We start from the raw sequence: 19,565 nt of genomic DNA on the forward strand, positions 1-19,565 counted from the left end.
ATTTGCTCCTCATTGGTAGAAATGACCAAGCTGGAAGCTGGCACCAAATTCTGTCTGGCTCCCCTGAAGTCACCAGCAGCCCAAATGTGAGCATTTACTGCCACACTGCTTTCCTGGGAGAAACAGAATTTCTTTTCCCAAATTAATACTTTCATGCAAGTAGCAGACTGAAGGTGAGGAAATATGTGCTGTGCTGAGGGGGAACAGACCTGAGGAAGAGCATGGCTCTGTTAATGAGGCAGTAATGCTTGCAGACACAGCATTTGTAGTGCCAGGGCTCCCCTTAGGGCCACAACTGCTTTCTGAAGCCTGGGAAGAGTAATTGCAGCACCACAGCAACAAGCACAGAATAATCTGAGCTGGAAGGGATTCACAAGGATCAACTGAGCTGTGGGTCAATGCCCCTCCTTTTAAAAGAGCTGTCAGAAGTCATCTTCAGGCCACTTCATTGCACTGGGAGGGACAGCACAGCTCAGCAGCAGCCATAGTCTGGTGTGTGCTGCCCTCCCCTGCTCTGTCAGCATAATGGGAATGGCAAGAACAGGGAGACTCTTCCCCTGCTCCCCCTTTTTTCTGTAGCATGGGGACACGACCTGGCTGCTAAATTCTGCTGGAATGGCCCCAAGGAGGCCTGGCTGCTGAGAAACAAGGAGTAAGGCAGTGGGAAGAGTGCCATGCCACAGCCATCCTGCTCTCTGTGCTGAGCTGAAGTTCTCTCTTATATCCACCCACCCCCAGAACCTCTGGCCACTGCAACAGAGGGCAGAGGCAGCAACACCTGCTCTCACAGCTCTTCCAAACCCTTCTGCTTGTATCATCAGTCAGTTCTCACCAGAGTTCTGATTCAGAGTGCTTCCTTGAGCACCAGAGCTGTCACATCAACTTCCTCTCCTGCCCATGGGGAATTTAAGGCTGAGGAGATGCTGAGGCCAGCAGAGAAGACAGACAAGGCAAATGTCCTTTATGGTGAACTTTGAGAATGAGCACTCTCCACAAACTAAAAGGAAGAAAAAGAAAAAACAAAACTAAAAGGAAGAAGAAAAGCAAAGTTGAAATTTTGCATATGTGACTAGGTAGAGTCAGTGTCTCCTCAGGCTGTGAAGAGCAGGTTCATAGCAAAGTCCTTGGCACAAAGGTATGACAGACTGAAACCAAGCTGGTCTTCAGATGGTCTTTTCAACAAAGGAAACAGTGGACACTGCTCTGGAATAGGCTGAGGTGTTACTAAAGTAAAGTACAGACTGGGGGAAAGGGAGGGAATACACCTTAAAATACCAGTACAGTTTGGAATTGGCTGACAGCAGTGCCACATTAACTGCAAAATGATAAACTCAGATCTGTTCCATTCCCCACTCAATCTCAAAACAAAACCAAGTTTTAAAAAGGTCTGTTTCTTTAGTATGCTTTTGTTTAAGCCCCACAGCTGTGTCTTCCTCACTTCTAGCTGAATGTTCAACTCTTTTTAGGACTTTTATACTGCCTCCCATCCTCCCAGCACTCAAGGCTTTCTGTGTGAAGGTCAGCAATAAGAAGCAGCCCTCAGCAGGTTTGCAGTTCCATGTGGCTGTCACTGGAGCTCCAACTTTGCTTGGCATCAAAGTGCTTTGGAGACACACCATCAAAAAGTAATGCCTCTTACTAAAAGGAAAAGCAAGCATGGGAATTGGTAAGCATTTGTTTAGATCCACTCTTGTGGAACTAAAGTTCCTTGTTCCCAAGTAAATGTCCCCATAGTTTTGAAGGGGTATGTACTCCCTCCAACACTTCTTTCCATGTAAACACCTTGGAAGTGTTGGCTCCAGCACTATTTTAACCCAACTGACTGCATGATGTGTGATAAACAACTGCTTGAGTAGTTTTGGAACCCTGAAGGTCAGTTTTATTTACTTATCAGCCCTGAAAAGGAAACAAACGGGTTAGGAGTAGAAGGAAAAAAAGACTGAAGCCAAATTAAATTTTATTTTAGATGATTTATTGAGTTATAAAGAACCTGCCAGCTCCACCATATTTACAAAGGTTTTCAAGAGGATCTAGAGCTATTACTGCTACTGAACCACAAGTTAAAAATGCATAAACAAACCAAATCAACCACATCCATTATGTTAACTGTAAAAACACCATTTAACCTTACAGGACTTTGAGGCACACTCAAACACAGGGAAAAATGCTTCCCAACCACTGATCTCTAAAGGAAGATTCTCATTTCTCCTTCTTGATGCAGCTATGCCTGAAGATCAGAAATCCTTATGCCACTGTTGATGGAATTTGGTTTCTGTTCTTCAACAGACATGGTTTCTGAATCAGGATTTTAATTAAAGGTTTATTAATTTAGTTTAAAAGGTTACTCAGAATTGCAAGGCATTAAAATAATCTTAAAGAGCACAGTGAAATCCCCAGTTGGTTCCACTTGATACTTTTGTGGGGCGTTATTGCTGCCAGATGTGCACATAAAATCCTGCCATCACTTTGGAGCCACAATCCAAGCAAACAAAGTCAAACTTCCCAGAGCACTGTCACTGTTCTCATCTCACACAGCACCTCCTGAAAACATCACACTTGTGTTCTCCTCTTCCTGGTCCATGACTCAAAGGATGATTTCAGTCAATTCCATCCATTCAGCTGCAACTGATGCTCCCTAAATTCCCTCACCCACTTTTCTATTCTCCTCCTTGCCCACAGAAGAGCTCATGGGTTCTCTGAGACAAGGGGAAGAAAGATTCAGCTGGGTTCATTTCCAAGCATATTCCAGCTGTGTGTCACATCCTGAAGAAGTTCCACATTACAACTGCACAATGCCAAAGGGATATGGACGTGGCCTGGGTGCTCACACACCTGGATGCATCCAGTTCCCACTGGCAACAGGTGGCTCTGCTAGTCTGGTTTAAAGTCCACAGTAACATTTACTTGATATTAAGCTTCACACGTTATTTAATGTTTGGGGAAGAGTTTATTCACCTGAGTGCCAGTGAGCCTTCTCAGGGTTTCCACAGGTGAATGTTTACTGATGAAGATCAGCAATCTAATGCTGTGACACTCACTTGTAAACTACCAACTAAAATTCAGAGTTACACTAAGCACAGAAACTAAAACCCCAGAAACTAAGTCAGTATCAAAATTAAGTAGCAGAGAAGCTGCCAATAGCATTTCAGAGGAAAAAAAGCCAAAACAACCAAAAAACACTGAAATATCTCTTGTACAAAGAAAGAGGAAACCTACCAGCTTTATGTAGCTTTGTTCCTACTGCAAGGGCTACAAAAACAAAACCAAAGAGGAGCCCAAGCACCATTCATGCATGAGAAACTACCTTCTAGCAAGAAGTCTGTTATGGAGTACGTGCTACTCTAATGTGAGCTGGCATCAGACCTGCAAAGCCTTGCTCCACACGTCAGCAAGACTGTCAGAGGCACATCACACTGTCACACTGCTCTCCTCAAAGGAAAAAACATCCTCTCACACTTACAAAGCAAGCTACAGAGCTGCTCACTGCTGCAGCAGCAGCTCCCCATGGATTTTAGAACTTTAGCGTCACATCAAGGAAATGCTCATCAACATTGAGATTTGTAGCTGGGCCATGCTGAGAACACATTCAGCTCAAGCAGCACAGGTGTCACCCATGTTGATATCCAAGGTCAGAATCAGATGCTCAGGTGTTGAGACAGTGGGTCAGATATAAACTTTTTAACAGTTCCATATTTGCAGGTAAGATTAAGAGCAAGTCTTCAAAAGTGGAATTACTCTGGTGCCTGTGTAGATAAAAAGAACACCAGGCTGCCACACCTGATACACTGCACCCAACCACAAGATGAACTGGTCAAATCCAGTGCCAAACAACAGCAAGGCCACACTCTGCAGGAATCAAGCTACAATTGTGAGGAGAGGTTTACAGGGGACCACCTTCAGGCATGGCAGAATATCCTTCCTTACCAGCAGGATGGCTGAACGAGCTGCACCCAGCAACACTTGTGACATGCTTCGTGCATCAATTCCAGCCCTTCAGAGAATTTGATACAGATAATGCCACACTAATGTTACTGTGGCACACATTTATCAAGATACCTTTGCAACTCAGGAAAGCTTAGAGGGGTTTTTCCCTAGGTCACTTTTGCTGAGGTGAGCAGGAATTATTTATCAACTCGACAAAGGGGTGATCAAACCTCTAGTATATCTTACCAAAGTCTTTCAAAGTTATTCAGGTCCCTCACTAGGAGCTACATGATAAACAAAGCAGAAAACCTTTGTGCTTCTTTTGTGGATTAAAGTCTGACTCAAATCCTATTACTGCAATCCAGCAAAATGCAGTGATGCTTGGCTTTGCAAAGATGGTGGAGGAAAAGGGATTCCATCTGGATTCCTTAAAAACTGAATAAAGTGTAAACTCTAATAGTCAGAACATCTCTACAAAATTCTCTGGACCGTGAACTGGCCACAGAAGACTCAGAATAACAAAGGCAGAGAGTTTTCCAGCTGGAAGCATTCTGAAAGACTGAAGGAAATCCATTGAGAACAAATTGACACAGCTGTTGTGACACAGAAAAATCATATTTGATAACAGAGTTACCTGGTTCCATTTTATCAGTGACAGTTTTAGTGCCTGTAACATCCTGGACTTTAATTAGTCCAGTAAGCTGGTGCTTCTCTCCTTAACAGATGAGGATTGATTGTTGGTAGACACCAAGAACACATCCCTTTATTTCTCTACTGGACCATCCTCAGTGGTGGATCTGGGGCAGACTGCCCTGCAAGTTTTCATTACCTGAATCATCTCTTCCTTTTCCAGTATCGAAAACCTCACGCTGCAATCTAAATTCCAGTTCTTGAAAAGGCAGAGGGTTAAACTACCAACCTGAGACTCAACAATTGTCCCTTCCAATTATTTAGTGCTTGAAATTGAGACATTCACACAGCACAAACTAGCAGTCATACACACACCCTCACTTACTACCATACTGAACACAGCTGTGATAGAGAGTAGGATTTTACTTCTCAGCAGCTTTTACTTTCCCTTGATCTTCCACTTTTTTGATGGCAGCTTGGATAGCTTCTTGATCACCCAGAAACTGGTGAGGGCCCAGAGGGTGCAAATTCTCATCAAGTTCAAGAAGTATGGGTACACCAGTGGGGAGGGTGACGTTGATGATGTCCTCATCGGAGATGCCTGCCAAAGGAAAAAGGAACAGAGTTACACCTTTAGCTTCCTCAATGCCTATTTCTGAGGTTTCCTGGTCTTACAACAGTCAAGGACAACTTCCTGCCCCCATCAACACCAGCAGCCACTCAAGGGTCAATTCCCAGCTGGGCCACAGCTTGGGAAGTGCTTTAGGAACAGCTGAAGGACAGAATTCCCACCAAGGTGAAGACAGTTCCTTCACTTTTTCAGCCTACACGTGTGAAATAAACAGGAAGAGATTGCCCTGGAGACTGTTCCTTCAGTACAGGACATGGAGTACAATAGGTTCCCCTCTATAATTTCCCAGCTCACACATCACAAAAGAAGATGAGAGTCCACATGTGCTACTCCAACATGAAACAACCTCTGCCACACAGCCAATACACACTCCTTAAAAAGGCAGGACAACAAGGTTAATTTTTCTCTTAAATTTTCTGGGCAGCTCTTATCACACAAACTGTCATAAAAATCAGTATTTAATTCTTCTTATGTGAGAATCACTCTTTGCCCACACCTGATTTCTCACAAGCAAGTTTATAGCAGGGTCCACAGCATTCTCAGAATTACCACATAGAGGATATTCATTTCCACTTTCAAATGAGGGGAAGAAAAAGGAGGCAGAAAAGCCAACTTGTGCTTTTTTCCACTTAACTAAAGGAATGTGTACACGTGTGTACTGGAAACAAAGTTTATTTTACACAGTTGTGTAATTAAAATATTCTGGGCTCTCATCTCAGTGAAATTGCAGGTTGTTTTTCTATCAAATGCACATCCAAGAACACAAAGTAAATTTCAAGACCAAAGGTGCCAAGTAAATTTCAAGACCAAACATCCTAGTAAAGTTTCCACACAAGTTCTAAATAGTTGCACTGAAAGCAGTGACTGCAAAGACATCAACCCTCAAACAAATCAGGCAAAAGCAAGTTAGTGTTATTGGGAATGTCAAGATTTCCCTTTCCCACCCCTTTTCAGAAGCACTGAGGTCCCAGCAGCAGCCTGCTGTTGTGCAGCAGGGCACAGCTTTGAGTAATTCACTTGGAAAATTCACTTTGACCAAGCTTCTAAAATGATGACACCGTATGAACTACACCAAGGTGCACCAAGCAAACATTCTCCTGGAGCAGCTGTCAAAACAGATGGTCCTCAGAACACAGGGGTGTAAATTTACCAGAGATTTTCACATTAAGCAGAAAAGCAGAGCCATCATATTAACAGGAAAACACACGTGAGTAAAGAAACTCAAGTGTTGGGGTGACAACAGTTCAGAAAAAAACAGAACTGTTCATGAGGTGAGGATCATGTGCCCCTGCCCAGAGACTGCACCAGCACCCAACTTTCGCAGTGACCTGTTCTTGGTTTATGCTCAGCACTTGGGTGAGCCCTGTTTCAGAAGGGCACCAGCCTTTACAAAAAACTTACACCTTGTTACATACTGAGCATCAGTCCACTGAAGTCACACTCAGCTTAAGCAATTCTTGCACACAAGGGACAGCAATTTATCTGGTGTAGGCCACAGTACCAGACCTACAGGGGAAAAAACCTCAAAGAATATCTAAAATTTAAAAATGGCACAGAAATGAATGAGAAAAATACTACATCCATTCACCAGTCACGAGCACTGTTCTCAAGGATTTTGTTTGCAAAACAAGCAGCCAAGCTGCCTGAGCTCTTATTTCAAGGATTCTTAAGCATTGGACTTCAACAACACCCACATCAGCATGTATATTCCCAGAGAATCTATATCTAGGAAGTGTTCTGACCACCTCCTAAGTTCAGTCTCCCAGACTAAACCATTCATACACACACAAAACAGATGAAGTCATGCAGGAGAGTTTAGGCAAACCACATAATGTGGTCAGGAGACATGATATTTAAAAGTTTCCTCTGGAGATGGATTAAACAAAACTAGCTGTAGCTACATGGATTCAGAAATGCATTTTACTGTTTTTACAGAACACAAAGTGACCACAATGTCAACTAGTATCAATTTATAAAGCAAAACAGTGCAGTCTAGGATAAACACACAGCAGCAAACATGATGGTTTTCTCCTCAGGACTTTTCCTCATACTCAAGTGCTGCCCCACAGCCAGAAGTCTGGAAACACAAGCTGAAATCAGAAGAAAATCCTAAAGAAACAGCAGTGTCCTGTTGCTGTGTGCAGTATTTCTGTTCCTCAGGAAGCAAGAAGCTGAGCAAGCTGGTCACACAAGCTCTTTGGTTGCAGGGAGAGCTCACCAGAACACTCCCCAGCCAGGTGTTGGAGTGCCACACACAGAAAATGTCCCTGTAGCTGTGCTGACAGGCTCAGGCACTCAAGAGAACACTGGGTTTAATTTAAGACCATGGAGAAGGCTTCTAAAACTGAGTGGAGAAGCTGGGAAAGTGAATATGTGAGTTAGACAGAATTATGTTAAGTCACTGGGTGAAAAATTTAGAGTTTGAGATAAAAGTAGTGAATGACAGACAAGATGGATGTTCTAGGGCATTGGTTTGTCTTTGCCTTTCTCTTTTCTTCATGGTTTTGGGTGGTGTTGGGTGATTGGATAGAGAAGTGTGGAACACAGGTGTTTGTTTATTGGGCTAAAAGTAAAAATAAATTAGCTGGCATTGGATAATTGGATAGTTTATGCTTAAAAAGCCTTGTAGACAGAGCCCCTAGGTTGCCATTTGTAGCTTGTTAGGTTAGTGTAGAAGTGCCTACTGTCTGTAAAAACGTAATATAGGTAAGAAAAATCAACATCCTAAATCCAAAAAGCTGTTTCTGTGCTCATCAATCCTAATCCTGGGAAAAAGCTGAACACTTTTACACACAGGGAGCACTCCTTGCAGTGCTGGTGGCTGCAGTGAGAGCTGACTGCTATCCAGTTACTCCATGTGCTGTAACTGTAACCAGCTGACCTTTTCCTGCTGGACTGTGCCCCCAGCCAGCCCATGGCACAGGGAAGGGTGAAATCAGGGCAAGATCTCAAGTGCTGACTACAAGGTGCACTGGTAAATAAGACCACTGAAGAAGCAACACTCTTCCCTCCAGTTTAATACCAAAGCACTGCTGAAGTACTGTGCTGCTGTAACTTTTTAAAAATTCTTTTTGTTTCTTTTTTCTCTCTTGATTCTACTGCTGTGCTTCTTCTGCACTTCTTTTCACTCTTGGATTTCTCAGTCCCCTTTGGGCTGAGCTCCTTTGGGATACTCCCTCACAAGAAGGGAGTAAAACTGAGTTTATCTCAGTTCTCTGGGTTTGAAGAAAACTCCCAAGCTTGTCAGGATCTTGTTTCTCATGTTTACTAGGATGTTATTACAAAACTTGGTAAGTCTCACTAGACTATCTGCACAAGTTCAATTCACCACAACCTGGCTCATTTTGTTTTGATAGTACAAAATGACCTTGTGGCTCACTTTGGCTTTGAAAGCACAAAATGGCCCTGAACTATGCAGTTTTTTTATCTTTATACTCATTCTTATCCAAATAACAATAGACACATATATTATTTTTCTTTATGACCCAATGAACCATCACCTGTGTGCTGCACTGTGGCATTTTCTAGCCCATCACTTACTATTACCCAAAAACTTTTAGAAGAAAATGAAGAAGGAAAAGAGACAACATTCTAAATCCTCCCTCTTGCCTTCTGCTCTCTAAACTATTTTAAACTCTAAACTAACTTTTTCACTCAGTGACTTAAGACAACTCTCTAATTTACACTCACTTTTAGCTTTTCTATATAACTTTAACAGTTGTTTTCATGTATCACTATGAAAACATGCTCATAAATTTCATGTTATATGAAATTCAATGTTTTTCTGGATCTCAGAGCTAAGTACCAAAACCAAACTGCACACACTCTGTGTTTCAGATTCTAACATGCTGCTGGAAGCAGTCTTTGCCCAAGAGGGTTTAAAACCCAGCTCCTCCCTACTTATAGTCCTGAGAACCCACAGACATTACTGAAGTACTCAGGATGACTTCCTCAGGAGCTCAGATAAAATGTTCAGCACACAACTGCACTCCTCAAGTGAACATCTGCCATGCTGTGCCCTGAGAACACTGTTCCTCACCTGTACAACAGGAAGCAGGTACAGGAACTCTACAGTAATTTGGTACAGCACTTATTATAATAAGAGACTTTTCAAAATTACATTCAAAATTCTTCCCCAGCTCACTTATCCTCCATTTAACCAAACTGGGTAACCAAACACACAAACTGGAAGTATCTCCAGGCAAGCTTAAAGCTTCACCTTTATGTGGTTGCCCATGGAGTATTTAGAAGTATTTGTAGCTTGCAAAGTCCTACAGAGACAAACCCCACTGATTTTGAGCACCTACAGCACTTTCACAGAGGCTGGCTCAGATTCCCCTTCCCTCTCACCTGTTTTTACCATGTTCCTCCCTTCTATTCCTATGGTCAGAGGAACCCCAAACCCACGAGAGCTATTGAGAATAACAACAGGTCTCCTTTCTGCATGTCAACTGCACTTGAGGCTGGGTGATTCATCCAATAAAAGATCATACACATGATCAAATGCATAAATTCAGCCACAAAAGCTTGTTAAATACTGGTGCATTGTAATTGAGTTCCAAATCAGGTCATAGCATCCTTCCCACATGCTTAATGAAAATACTAAAGCTTTAGCCTAGTAAGGTAAATATTCAGAGCCACTTTCTGCCCTCCCTTCAGGCTGACAGAAGATCTAACTTCAACAGGGCAGAGGAGGGAAACTAGCAGAGTGTTAGAATCTGGCTTTTGATCTTGACAGAATGTCAACTTGCTGTGCAAATTTTAAGGAAAGAAAGATGTGTGGGCTACAACCATGGTGCACATCATTTACATTTGTTTCACTCACATCTGCCAAGACTTTGTCTGTATTAGGTTTGCACAGCCAGGCTTTAGTGGATGGGGGCACCAAGAAGGAACTCCCATCCTCAGCACAATGGCTGGGGAGAAAAGATGCAAAAATAACTTGTGGGCCAAGATAAAGGCAGTTTACAGAAGCAAAAGTAGAGGCCAAGCACAGAAGCAAAGAAAAACAAAGGATTTATTCTCTACTTCCCATCAGCAGGCAATCCAGTCAGTTCCCACTAATCAAGGCTCCAATATGCAGAGCTATTGCTCCAATGTCATTACAAATGCCCTTCCTCCTTTCTCTTAGCTTTTATTGCTGAGCAGACAACATATGGGGTAAGGAATAAACATCCCTTTAGTCAATTTGGGTCAGCTCTCCTGGCTACATCCCCTCCCAAGAGCTCCCCTAACCCCAGACTGCTTGGGGATAATGTTGGAGAGATATTCCTGATGCTGTGGAAGCACTTCAACAGAAACAGGGCAAAGTGGTCACAAGTATTACTTGTGTAAGTATCAATGTCTTCATAAAGGGATGCTGTCAAGAGGGCTCCAATATGAAGCACTGGTTATTAGATAAAGAGAAAACTGTCTTCCCCCAAAGAGTTGAGAAAAAACACCTGCAAATAGATCCTGTGCATCCAGGATGTTCATTTAGCATGACAGATTCTACAAGCATTCCATACACCTTAATGAGGTCCACACAGTAAAAGGAGAACACAAGAACAAAACCCAAACCCACAATCAAAGCCTTTTCAGTCTGAATCTGTCACTCCAATGATTGCATGCAAGTAGAAAGCAGAACTACATGTCCAGCTCTTTACCAATTACTCAGAACAAGGACAGCACAGATTCAGAGAATTGCAGTCCTGTTTCAAGAAAACACCTCCTTGAAATAATAACTTCAAGGGATAGTCTGTAGTCTTTTATGAAAAAAATCTCAAATTGACACTGAAACAATTAGATTTGTTTCATCAGATCCAACTGAATGAAAACATTCCTATTTCCTGCCATTTAAAGTTTGAGCTACATCTTCCAAGACCAAGTTAACATCATGACTAAGACATCCAAGCAGCTGTGCAAGATTGCTGCTTGAGGCATTTGGAACCCAGTTTTCAAAATGCAAAAAAAAAAAAAAAAAATTAAAAAAGGAAAAAAAGCGAAACTGGAGAGGCTTAGAAAACTCCCTTCAAGTGCAGAACACACTAAGCTTATAAAAAAGAAAAATCCACAAAAAACACAGCCCATTTCACAGTGGGTGCTATAAATACAGTTTAAGTATGGCAGAGTTTAAGCACTGTTGAATCAAGTCCAACTCTAGCAGGGTTCCAGTGCAACTCACAGCCTTTCAGGAGAGAAAGGGAGAGACAGTCAGCAATGCAGACAAGGAACCTCATAGATCCAGCTAGTTTTAGGCCAAAGGAAAAAACAAAAAGCAACAAAAACAAAACAACAAAGGCAGATTGTAATACCATGGGGTCTCAAAGCTCTGTCCATGCTACCCTTCAGGCAAGCTCTTCAGAAATCCAATCTCCACCACATAGAGGGCAGGAGAGCCAGCAAGTACCTGCCAGTTGTTCCTGTGTGGGGTAGCTCACAAATGGCCACCAGAACCAGATCTCTGCCAGGGATTGCTCACATTTCCCTATGTAAGCATATGCTGGGAGGGTGAAGGTGTACTGCAAGACAAAGCATAGGTTTATTATACTTGGAGTATGGGCACTCCTGGAAGAGTTACACAGAGTTAGCAACTGTCCCAAAAGAAAAGTTCTGCAGCACTGCTCCTCTCTGATCTCAGTGAAGCAAGAAATCCAGCCATGCTAACTCCAAAGCAGCCCTTGCCAGTCCCTGATGCTGCCAGCCCCTGTTTGCAGGCCTGCACAAGGAAGGATCTCTGCAGGAAGCTACACTCAGCTGTCACCATTTCACCCACAAAGGGCTTGGCCAGCATGGTTTCACAGAGCTGGTTCAGCTCTTGGGAGGCAGGGGAGTCACCACAGCTGCAGATCACTCTTCCCCTTTTCCCTTGATCACTTTACACAGTGTGGACAACCACTCTGACCACATCATGGAACTGACTGAACCAGCCCTTCCTCCTTCATCCAAGCAGGGATCAGCAGCCCAGGATTCACAGCCTCTCTACTTCCAGAAGCCCTTTGTACCTGTACATTTCACAGGCTTCAGACTCCTGACAGTTCCAGCATGGCCAAATGCAAAAAGTACTCAGCAGGCAGAGCCACAGAACAGAGGATTTTATAACTTTAACACAAAACTGAGTGGACACAATCCAGTCTGTGCATATTTGTAACTACAACTGTACTAGGCTGCATTCACACATATATAAAATCACTAAATTCTGCTCTACCCACGAAGAAATTAATATAGTTCAACTTCCAGTTTAGGATGACCTAAAAGTCAAGAGATGAAAGAGGAAGGGAGGGAAGACTCTAACAATGAAAAGGATGTTTTTTATCATAAAGTCACAAATAAGTCCTTTTCAAGACCAGTTCTGGGATTTCCAGTCAAGGTTAAGACTTGTTGGAGCAGGATCAGAGAAGGGCCACAAAAATGAACACAGGGATGGAGCACATCTGTTAGGAAAGACTGAGTTGGGGCTGTTCAGCTTGGAGGAAAGAAGGTTCCAGAGGGCCTCTAAGAAAGATGGAAACAGACTTTTTAGCAGGGTCTGTTGCAATAGGACAAGGGGTAATGGCTTTAAACTACAAGAAGATAGTTTCAGACTAGATACAAGGAAGGAAATTCCTATGATGAGGCTGGTAAGACACTGGAACATGTTGGCCAAAGAGGCAGCAGATATCCCATTCCTGGAAACATTCAAGGCCAGGTGGAACAGGACTCTTAACAGTTGAACAACTCTTAACAGACTCTTAATCTAGTTGAAGATGTCCCTGCTTATTGCACAGGGACTGGACTAGATGGCCTTTAAAAGATATTTCCCAACACAAACCATTCTGTGGTAAATCAACAGCCTTGCTAAGCTACCAGTTTGGCTGTTTATTGGGATGCATTTTCTATACTGGGATATGGTGCAGTACTTGCACAAGCTTTAGCAAGTGCCTACTCCCTGTCACATAAATTTTAAATAAAAAATTATCAAGGTGACCAATCAGAGTAACAGGAACATCTCCCACAACCCAAGCCCTTTTATTCTGCTGTGTTACAGCAATGTTTTTTTTAATTAAGAGATGATTATCACAGACCTGAAAAAGCAGCTGAAAAAGAACCCAAAAATAATGTCAGCCTGCAGAGTTTTTGTGTATCTAAACCAACCACAAAGTTTGTTTGAATACAGTAGTTTTAAATGAACAATGAGAAATAGAATGAAAGCATCTGGCCCTTTCTTTAACTACAGGAACATAACTAATTCTCTCACCTTTCCACATGTCCCAGTTTGTTTCCTTGACCAACCTCCTACTTCCTCCTTGGAGATCACAGACATTGCTCAGGTAAGTAATATACACTACAGAGCAAGATATAAAGCTCCAAGCTGTTGAGTAAGGAGGAGAGGGGAAGGCTAAAACAAATGGCCTTACCTTCCACATGCTTCAGCAATGCCCTGCTGCTGTTGCCATGAGCAGAGATAAGAATCATTTTGCCACTTTTCAGTTCTGGCACTATCTTTTCATTCCAATAGGGAAGGAGTCTATCAAGCACATCTTTGAGACTTTCAGCCTTTGGGAGATTCTCCTGAGAGACATCACCGCATTTATAGCGGCGGTCGTTGTATATCTCTGCGTAGTAGGGGTGAGATTCAGAGATGGGAGGTGGAGTAACATCGTAGCTTCTTCTCCAGATTTTCACTTGCTCCTCCCCGTGGTTCAGAGCCATCTCTGCTCTGTTAAGCCCGATCAGAGCTCCATAGTGACGCTCATTCAGCCGCCAGGAGCTCTGGATGGGGACCCACTCCTGGCCCATCTCTTCCAGGATCAGCCAGGCAGTCTGGATGGAGCGGCTCAGCACTGAGGTGAAGACGAGGTCGAACTCGAAGCCCAGCGCTTTGAGGTGTTTGCCACAGTTCTGAGCTTCCTTTATCCCATCACTGCTCAGCTTCTGGTCCACCCAGCTGCAGAAGCGATTCTCCTTGGTCCAGGCTCCTTCCCCATGTCTTAGGAGAACAAGCCTATACTTTGCCATTTTGGTTGCAGCTTAGCACAGATGGCAGCTGGTCTGGCATCTAATAACGATACATCTGGACAAAGACATGAGAGAGACACATCAAACATCCCACAGATAACGCGTTACAAGTAGCAAAACGGCAGTGAAAAGTAAACAACTATCAGAATCAAAACAACCAACAAAACAAGTGTCTGCTGAGTATGATTTTACAATTGAGAGTGGGAGGAATTCCAAACCGAGAGACCTCACGTGGGAAGGAAAGCGCCGTTCTTCACCCAGCTTGTTGCAACTAGCCCACTTAAACAATTGATTAGGAGCAGATTTGTACAAGCTGCTCCAGCCTACAGGTTTCCCTCAAGTGCTTAAACAGAGCCTAACTCAGTACCACAGGCTCCCAGAGCAGCAACCTCCCTCCCTGGGGGACTCTGAGGTGCCACATGTAGCTCAAGCCCATGAGGGCTCTCCAGACCCTCACTGCTCTGAGGGGATGCAGGCACAGACAGCAGCTGTGGCCCTCAGAACTGCAACTGGCAACACACAAAACCTTATCAGCTTTTCTCAAAGGAGATGTCAACATAATCACACTCTGCATAATTTCCTCATATCCCCATCCTGTCCTGCTAATTATGCCAGTCTATGCTTGATTTTTTTCCCCAGGCCACCTCCTCCATGCTCAAGAGTGACAACACAGATACTCTGGGATGCAATGTTCAACTAGGGAGTCCTCATTTTACTGAATCTGCAAGCGACCTCACAGATTATCCCATCCTCTTCCCGACTTTCAAGTCTATTTTTCCTCTCCCGTCTGTGAATTACAATGCCAGATTCATGGGCACCAGGATTAATGTTTCTACTTTTGGAGTGGGCACAAAAGGCCTATTTGCTGTCCTCATTAAGTCAGACAGCTACACATTCATAAGGCCAAACAGTACCTTTCTCTTTTTTCTTGACCAAGCAGCATCACCTCTGGATTGTCTTCAACGGCAGATACATTCTAACAACACATCCAAGGGTCTGCCAGGGTGGTCAAAGATCTGCTGGCAGATGATGGGATGCCTGAAAGGTCCATCTAACACAGGACTGCAACTCTGAAAACCCCACCTGATCCCTCTGACCTGAGACACAGGTTAGATGGAATGGACAGAGTGGGGGAAAAATATAAAAACACAACTCTGCACTGGGGGAACTGCTGTACCTCAGATGAATATGAAGTGCTCTCAAAACCATGGACAGTGGGAGACTGAGCTCTGATTTCTGCACACTCAACCTTGGGCTTATTTCCATAAGAAACACACTTAAGGGAGCTCCCATCATCTCAAATCAGTTGGAGCTGCTTCCATCACACTCCAAGTATCTCAAATTCAAGCCTAGTGTGACCCTGAATTACATCAGCAGGATGGGACAGGCCCATGCATTCTAGATTTTGGGAAACACCCAGCACAATACCAGCATTCATTTTTCCAGACTTTCAAAAAAAAGCATCTAGAAAAGTTAAATTCAGGAATCTGATCTTGCAGCTTAGTTCTCCTCTAATCTCATGTTAAGACAGCATTTACATCACACAAAGGCACTATGCAAAACCCCCCCAATGCTAACTTCTGCCTAATGGCACAGCTCAGGATTAAAAAGCCTTTGAGGACTTAAGATTTTTACAGAGTATCAGGAAATATTGTTTAACACACAATACCAAACCAAAAAATGTTGTACTCGAGAAATACAAAAGAAAGTTTTATTTCATGCAAAGGCAGGCTGAGATTTGTGTAGGGCAAGGAACATCTCAGACAAAATTGCCTGCACAGTCCACTTTTTCCACTCCTGATAATCAGCTGCACTTTAAGCAAAGAAATCAGCTATTGCTAGGAGTCAGATGTTATGTCACCTCAGACCCAACACTAAACTGCACCCTGTAAGATCCGGGCTTGTAACAAAAACAAGTATTTGATAGAATTTCCACCTAAAGCAACTGGTTCTTACTCAACATACCAGAGATACAATTAAAAAAATTGCACTGTGTTCACAGCATGAGCTGCTACACAAAACAGCTCCACAGAAAGCTCTATCTCTGCAGATGCCTCATTATTCAGATTAGTTTATTCTATTATCCACAGGAATAAATTGCATAATCTACAAAACCAAATTAAGACCCAACAATAGGGATGATGCACCTCTTTGCCAAAGTTCAGTTGGCATTTTAGCCAAAAGCAGTAAGAAATTTAGCTAGTATAAGAAACACAGTTACACAAAGACCAAAAATCATCTGGGTGCCATAAACTCCAGTTCACTTATATAAAACATTAGGCAGAAGCACAATTCTCAAACAAATTTAGAAAGAGCTAGCTGAAACAGTTGTTTAAGTATCAGTCCACTTCTGGAAGCACTTAAACTCAAAAGCCTTAGAGCAACACATGGAAATAATCCTACTCACCTTTCCTATGGCAAAGGAAAAACCTACACAAATCCCAATACAGGCTCAAGAGCTGCTTTATACAGAGACCACCACACACTCTTGGCTGGTTACCTGCAGGGAAAGAATAAACACTGAGCGCTCACAGAAAGAGCCCACAAGTACAAATGGTCATGCCAGCCACCATTTGCTCTCCAAGTTGTTAAAAAAATAGAGCACACACCCCTTGTAAGGGCTGGGAAAGTTACCAAATGCCTTCTCCCAAAAAGAGATGCCAATGCACAACTCCTGCATTTCTAACAAGGGAAAGTTTCTGGTCTCCCACATGCCCCGGGATATCATTTGCTTCCTAAGATTTGTTTAGGCTGCAATTACATAGCTGTAGCGTGCAGAAATCTACCAAAAGCTCTTGGACACCACGGAGGATACAGAGAGCAGACATGGATCCAGCACAGAGGCACTGGAACATGATATCCATAGAAGCTGTAGGTGCCCCATCGCTAGAGGTGTTCAAGGCCAGGCTTGCTGGAGTCCTGAGCAACGTGGTCTAGCCAAAGGTGTCCCTGCCCATGGCACGGGGGGTGGAAATAGGTGGCCTTTAAGGTCCCCTTCCAACCCAAATCACTCTGTGGTTCCTTCTGTGATAGAAGAGAAACCCAGAGCCCCAGCTCAGCACAGGAGGGCAGCGCACGGTGCTCGGGATAACATCTTACACCGGCGGATCTCTTGGCCAAGCACAGCTTTAAGGTCTAACACCAGAGGCGGTCACTTCCAGGGTTGCTGCTCCAGCCGGGACAAGCTCCCCTGCTCATCCCTTTTATAAGGCGTCCCTGTGCGGAGCACCTGCGTGTCCCTGCCCTCCCCGAGCACGGAGGCTCGGCCGCAAGTAGGGCAGCACCTCCCGGACAGGCGCAAACACCCGCGGCTGCCAGCGCGGGGCGGCGACCCGCACACAAACACAAACACGGCCCGGGGCCCGCGGGCACGGCCCCGGGGCACACACGCGGCGCCTCGCAGCCACCGCCCCCTCGGGAAGCCGCCGCTTCCCCGGGGCACAGCCCCACCATCCCTCCCCGGAGCGCCGGAACAGCCCCACCGAGGGAGCTCCCCCCCCGAACTCAGGGCCGCTGCACCTCCTGCCCGCTCCCCGCTCCCCACCCGAGCTCCCGGCAATGCTCCCGGGAATTACCGGGCTGAAGCCGCGCTGCCTCACGGGGAGCGCCGGAGCCGCCGCCGGGCCGGCCGAGGGGCGGACCGCGCGTCTTATTGCGAGAGAGGCGCGCTCCGATTGGCCGGCCGGCGCGATGGACAGCGGCGCCAGCCAATGGGCGCGGCGCGGGGCGGTGACGCGCTGCCCCGGGCCCCGCGCACAGCCCGGCGCTGCCGTGCCCGGCGGGGCTCGGGGATGCTGCGGCCGTCCCGGCCCTCCTCCCTCCGGCCCTCCCGCGGCAATGCCGGCCTCCCGGAGCGGCTCATCTGCCGCCAGGGATCGCGGCAGAGATGCTGGCTCCCCCCGCGGCTCTGGGCACGCAGGCGGCGCTTTGTGAAGCGGGGAAACGGGGTCGCGCCAACGCACGACCGGAGGCATCCAAACCTCTAGCTTCTCCCGAAACCGCTTTAGGACCTTCTGGTTTTGGTAAAAAGCAAGGGTCCAAAAGCTAATTACTCATAATGAAATCAATAGCCAAAAGAATAAAAGAATTAGACGCGCGTCTTCCTAAGGATCAAGCTAGCTCCCTCATTCCCACAGGCTATAATCCAAATATAAAGTAATTAAAAACAAGGGGATGGAGCAGCTCTAGTTCGAAAAAAGAGGGAAGTGGTGGGGGAAGATGGTGTCCTTTAGTGCTTCTATTGCCATAGGTCTGATTTTATCTTAAAGAAGAAGCAGAGCACATCTTTCATAGCCCATCAGAGTCATAATTTCTTCTCTAAATGCTTACCCTGAACAGCCACGAGGTAAAGCTTAGAGGGCCAAACTGGATGCAAACCAAATGTATTCTATCATCCTCTCTGCAGGGGATAGAGGTGATCTTCCCTTTTTTAATAAGTTAAAAAAGACTGCATGAAAATAAAAGATAGGGGATTCAGATTCTGATAGGAAAAAGTGGCATGATTAAATTTAATAAAATTTGGGGCAGAGGTATTAAAATAATATCTCTGTTGTGCTGTGAAGAGAAATGGTCTAATTTTACATTTATAGGGATTAGATTCTAAGATGTCAGTGGGAAAGAAGGCTGATCCAAATGAAACCCTGCTTTGCTAGGTTCACAGCACTAGCAAAGTGCTTACCCTCAGTGGTAAGGGTGGCCAGGCTGCTGGTGTCCTGCATCTCTTTGGTGGTTACTGCACTTTGTTCCTCATTCATTTGGGAAGCTGTAGAAAGCATTCTGCATCTCAGGGAGAATACTTTCAATGCCTTCCCTGATAGAGCTATTCCTGACCCCACCACAGAACCACAATAAAATCTGCTGCTTCTGCAGAATATTTCTGCTGGTTGTGCATTGTACTTAACAGTTACACATAAAATCCTTTTCACCTCATCCACCAACTTTAACAACTACCTTTCATTCCTATCAGCTTTGTCTAAGAAGAGTATAAACCCAGTCCAGCCTATGTAATCAAAGCAATACTCAAGTTCTTGGTGTAGAAGGGTTTGATTTGCCAGATCAGCTCCAACTGGTGAATAGAAATGCTCCCACACCCTCTGCACGACCACACACCTGCAGTCACCATGCCTTCAGGCAAACTGGTTGGCTGACTTTGTAAGGAAAAGAAGCAAAGTTCCTAGACATAGAAGGAAAAATAGCTTTTCTTGAATATCAGAACTATGTGCATTGGCTGTACATCAATCACCAAGAATACAATTAACAGAAAGAAACATTATATGCCAATGTGCAGTCGTGAGTGAGTAGACAGTACCCCATGCCACAATCCAGGACCTCTATGGCCATTAAATACAGATTTTTGTCTCCTTTAGTCTTTAGGCAAGACCATTTCATTAGCATGGCAAAAACA

The 19,565-nt window shown here is 44.5% G+C and overlaps 1 protein-coding gene across 13 annotated transcripts in view; it reads right to left on the reverse strand.

Moving 5' to 3' along the window:
* Positions 1–1,955: 1,955 nt before the first annotated feature.
* BPGM (bisphosphoglycerate mutase) overlaps positions 1,956–19,565 on the reverse strand; it is a 34,524-nt gene continuing 16,914 nt past the window's right edge. For 3 of the 13 annotated variants that reach the window (XM_086886054.1, XM_086886060.1, XM_086886057.1), the window contains 3 exons: positions 16,569–16,661; positions 13,561–14,216; positions 1,956–5,155 (listed from right to left, as the gene is read on the reverse strand). In XM_086886054.1, coding sequence (XP_086742180.1) covers positions 4,977–5,155; positions 13,561–14,161 — 780 coding nt within the window. In that variant the 5' untranslated portion in view covers positions 14,162–14,216; positions 16,569–16,661 and the 3' untranslated portion in view covers positions 1,956–4,976. Of the gene's footprint in view, positions 5,156–13,560; positions 14,217–15,075; positions 15,178–16,568; positions 16,662–16,947; positions 17,586–17,705; positions 17,960–18,490; positions 18,609–18,839; positions 18,924–19,565 lie in introns of those variants that run through there. The other 10 variants (XM_086886059.1, XM_086886066.1, XM_086886061.1 and 7 more) reach the window with 10 other exon arrangements.

The sequence above is a fragment of the Cyanistes caeruleus genome, chromosome 4, assembly GCF_971803275.1.
Source record: "Cyanistes caeruleus chromosome 4, bCyaCae1.hap1.1, whole genome shotgun sequence".
NCBI classification, from domain to species: Eukaryota; Metazoa; Chordata; class Aves; order Passeriformes; family Paridae; genus Cyanistes; species Cyanistes caeruleus.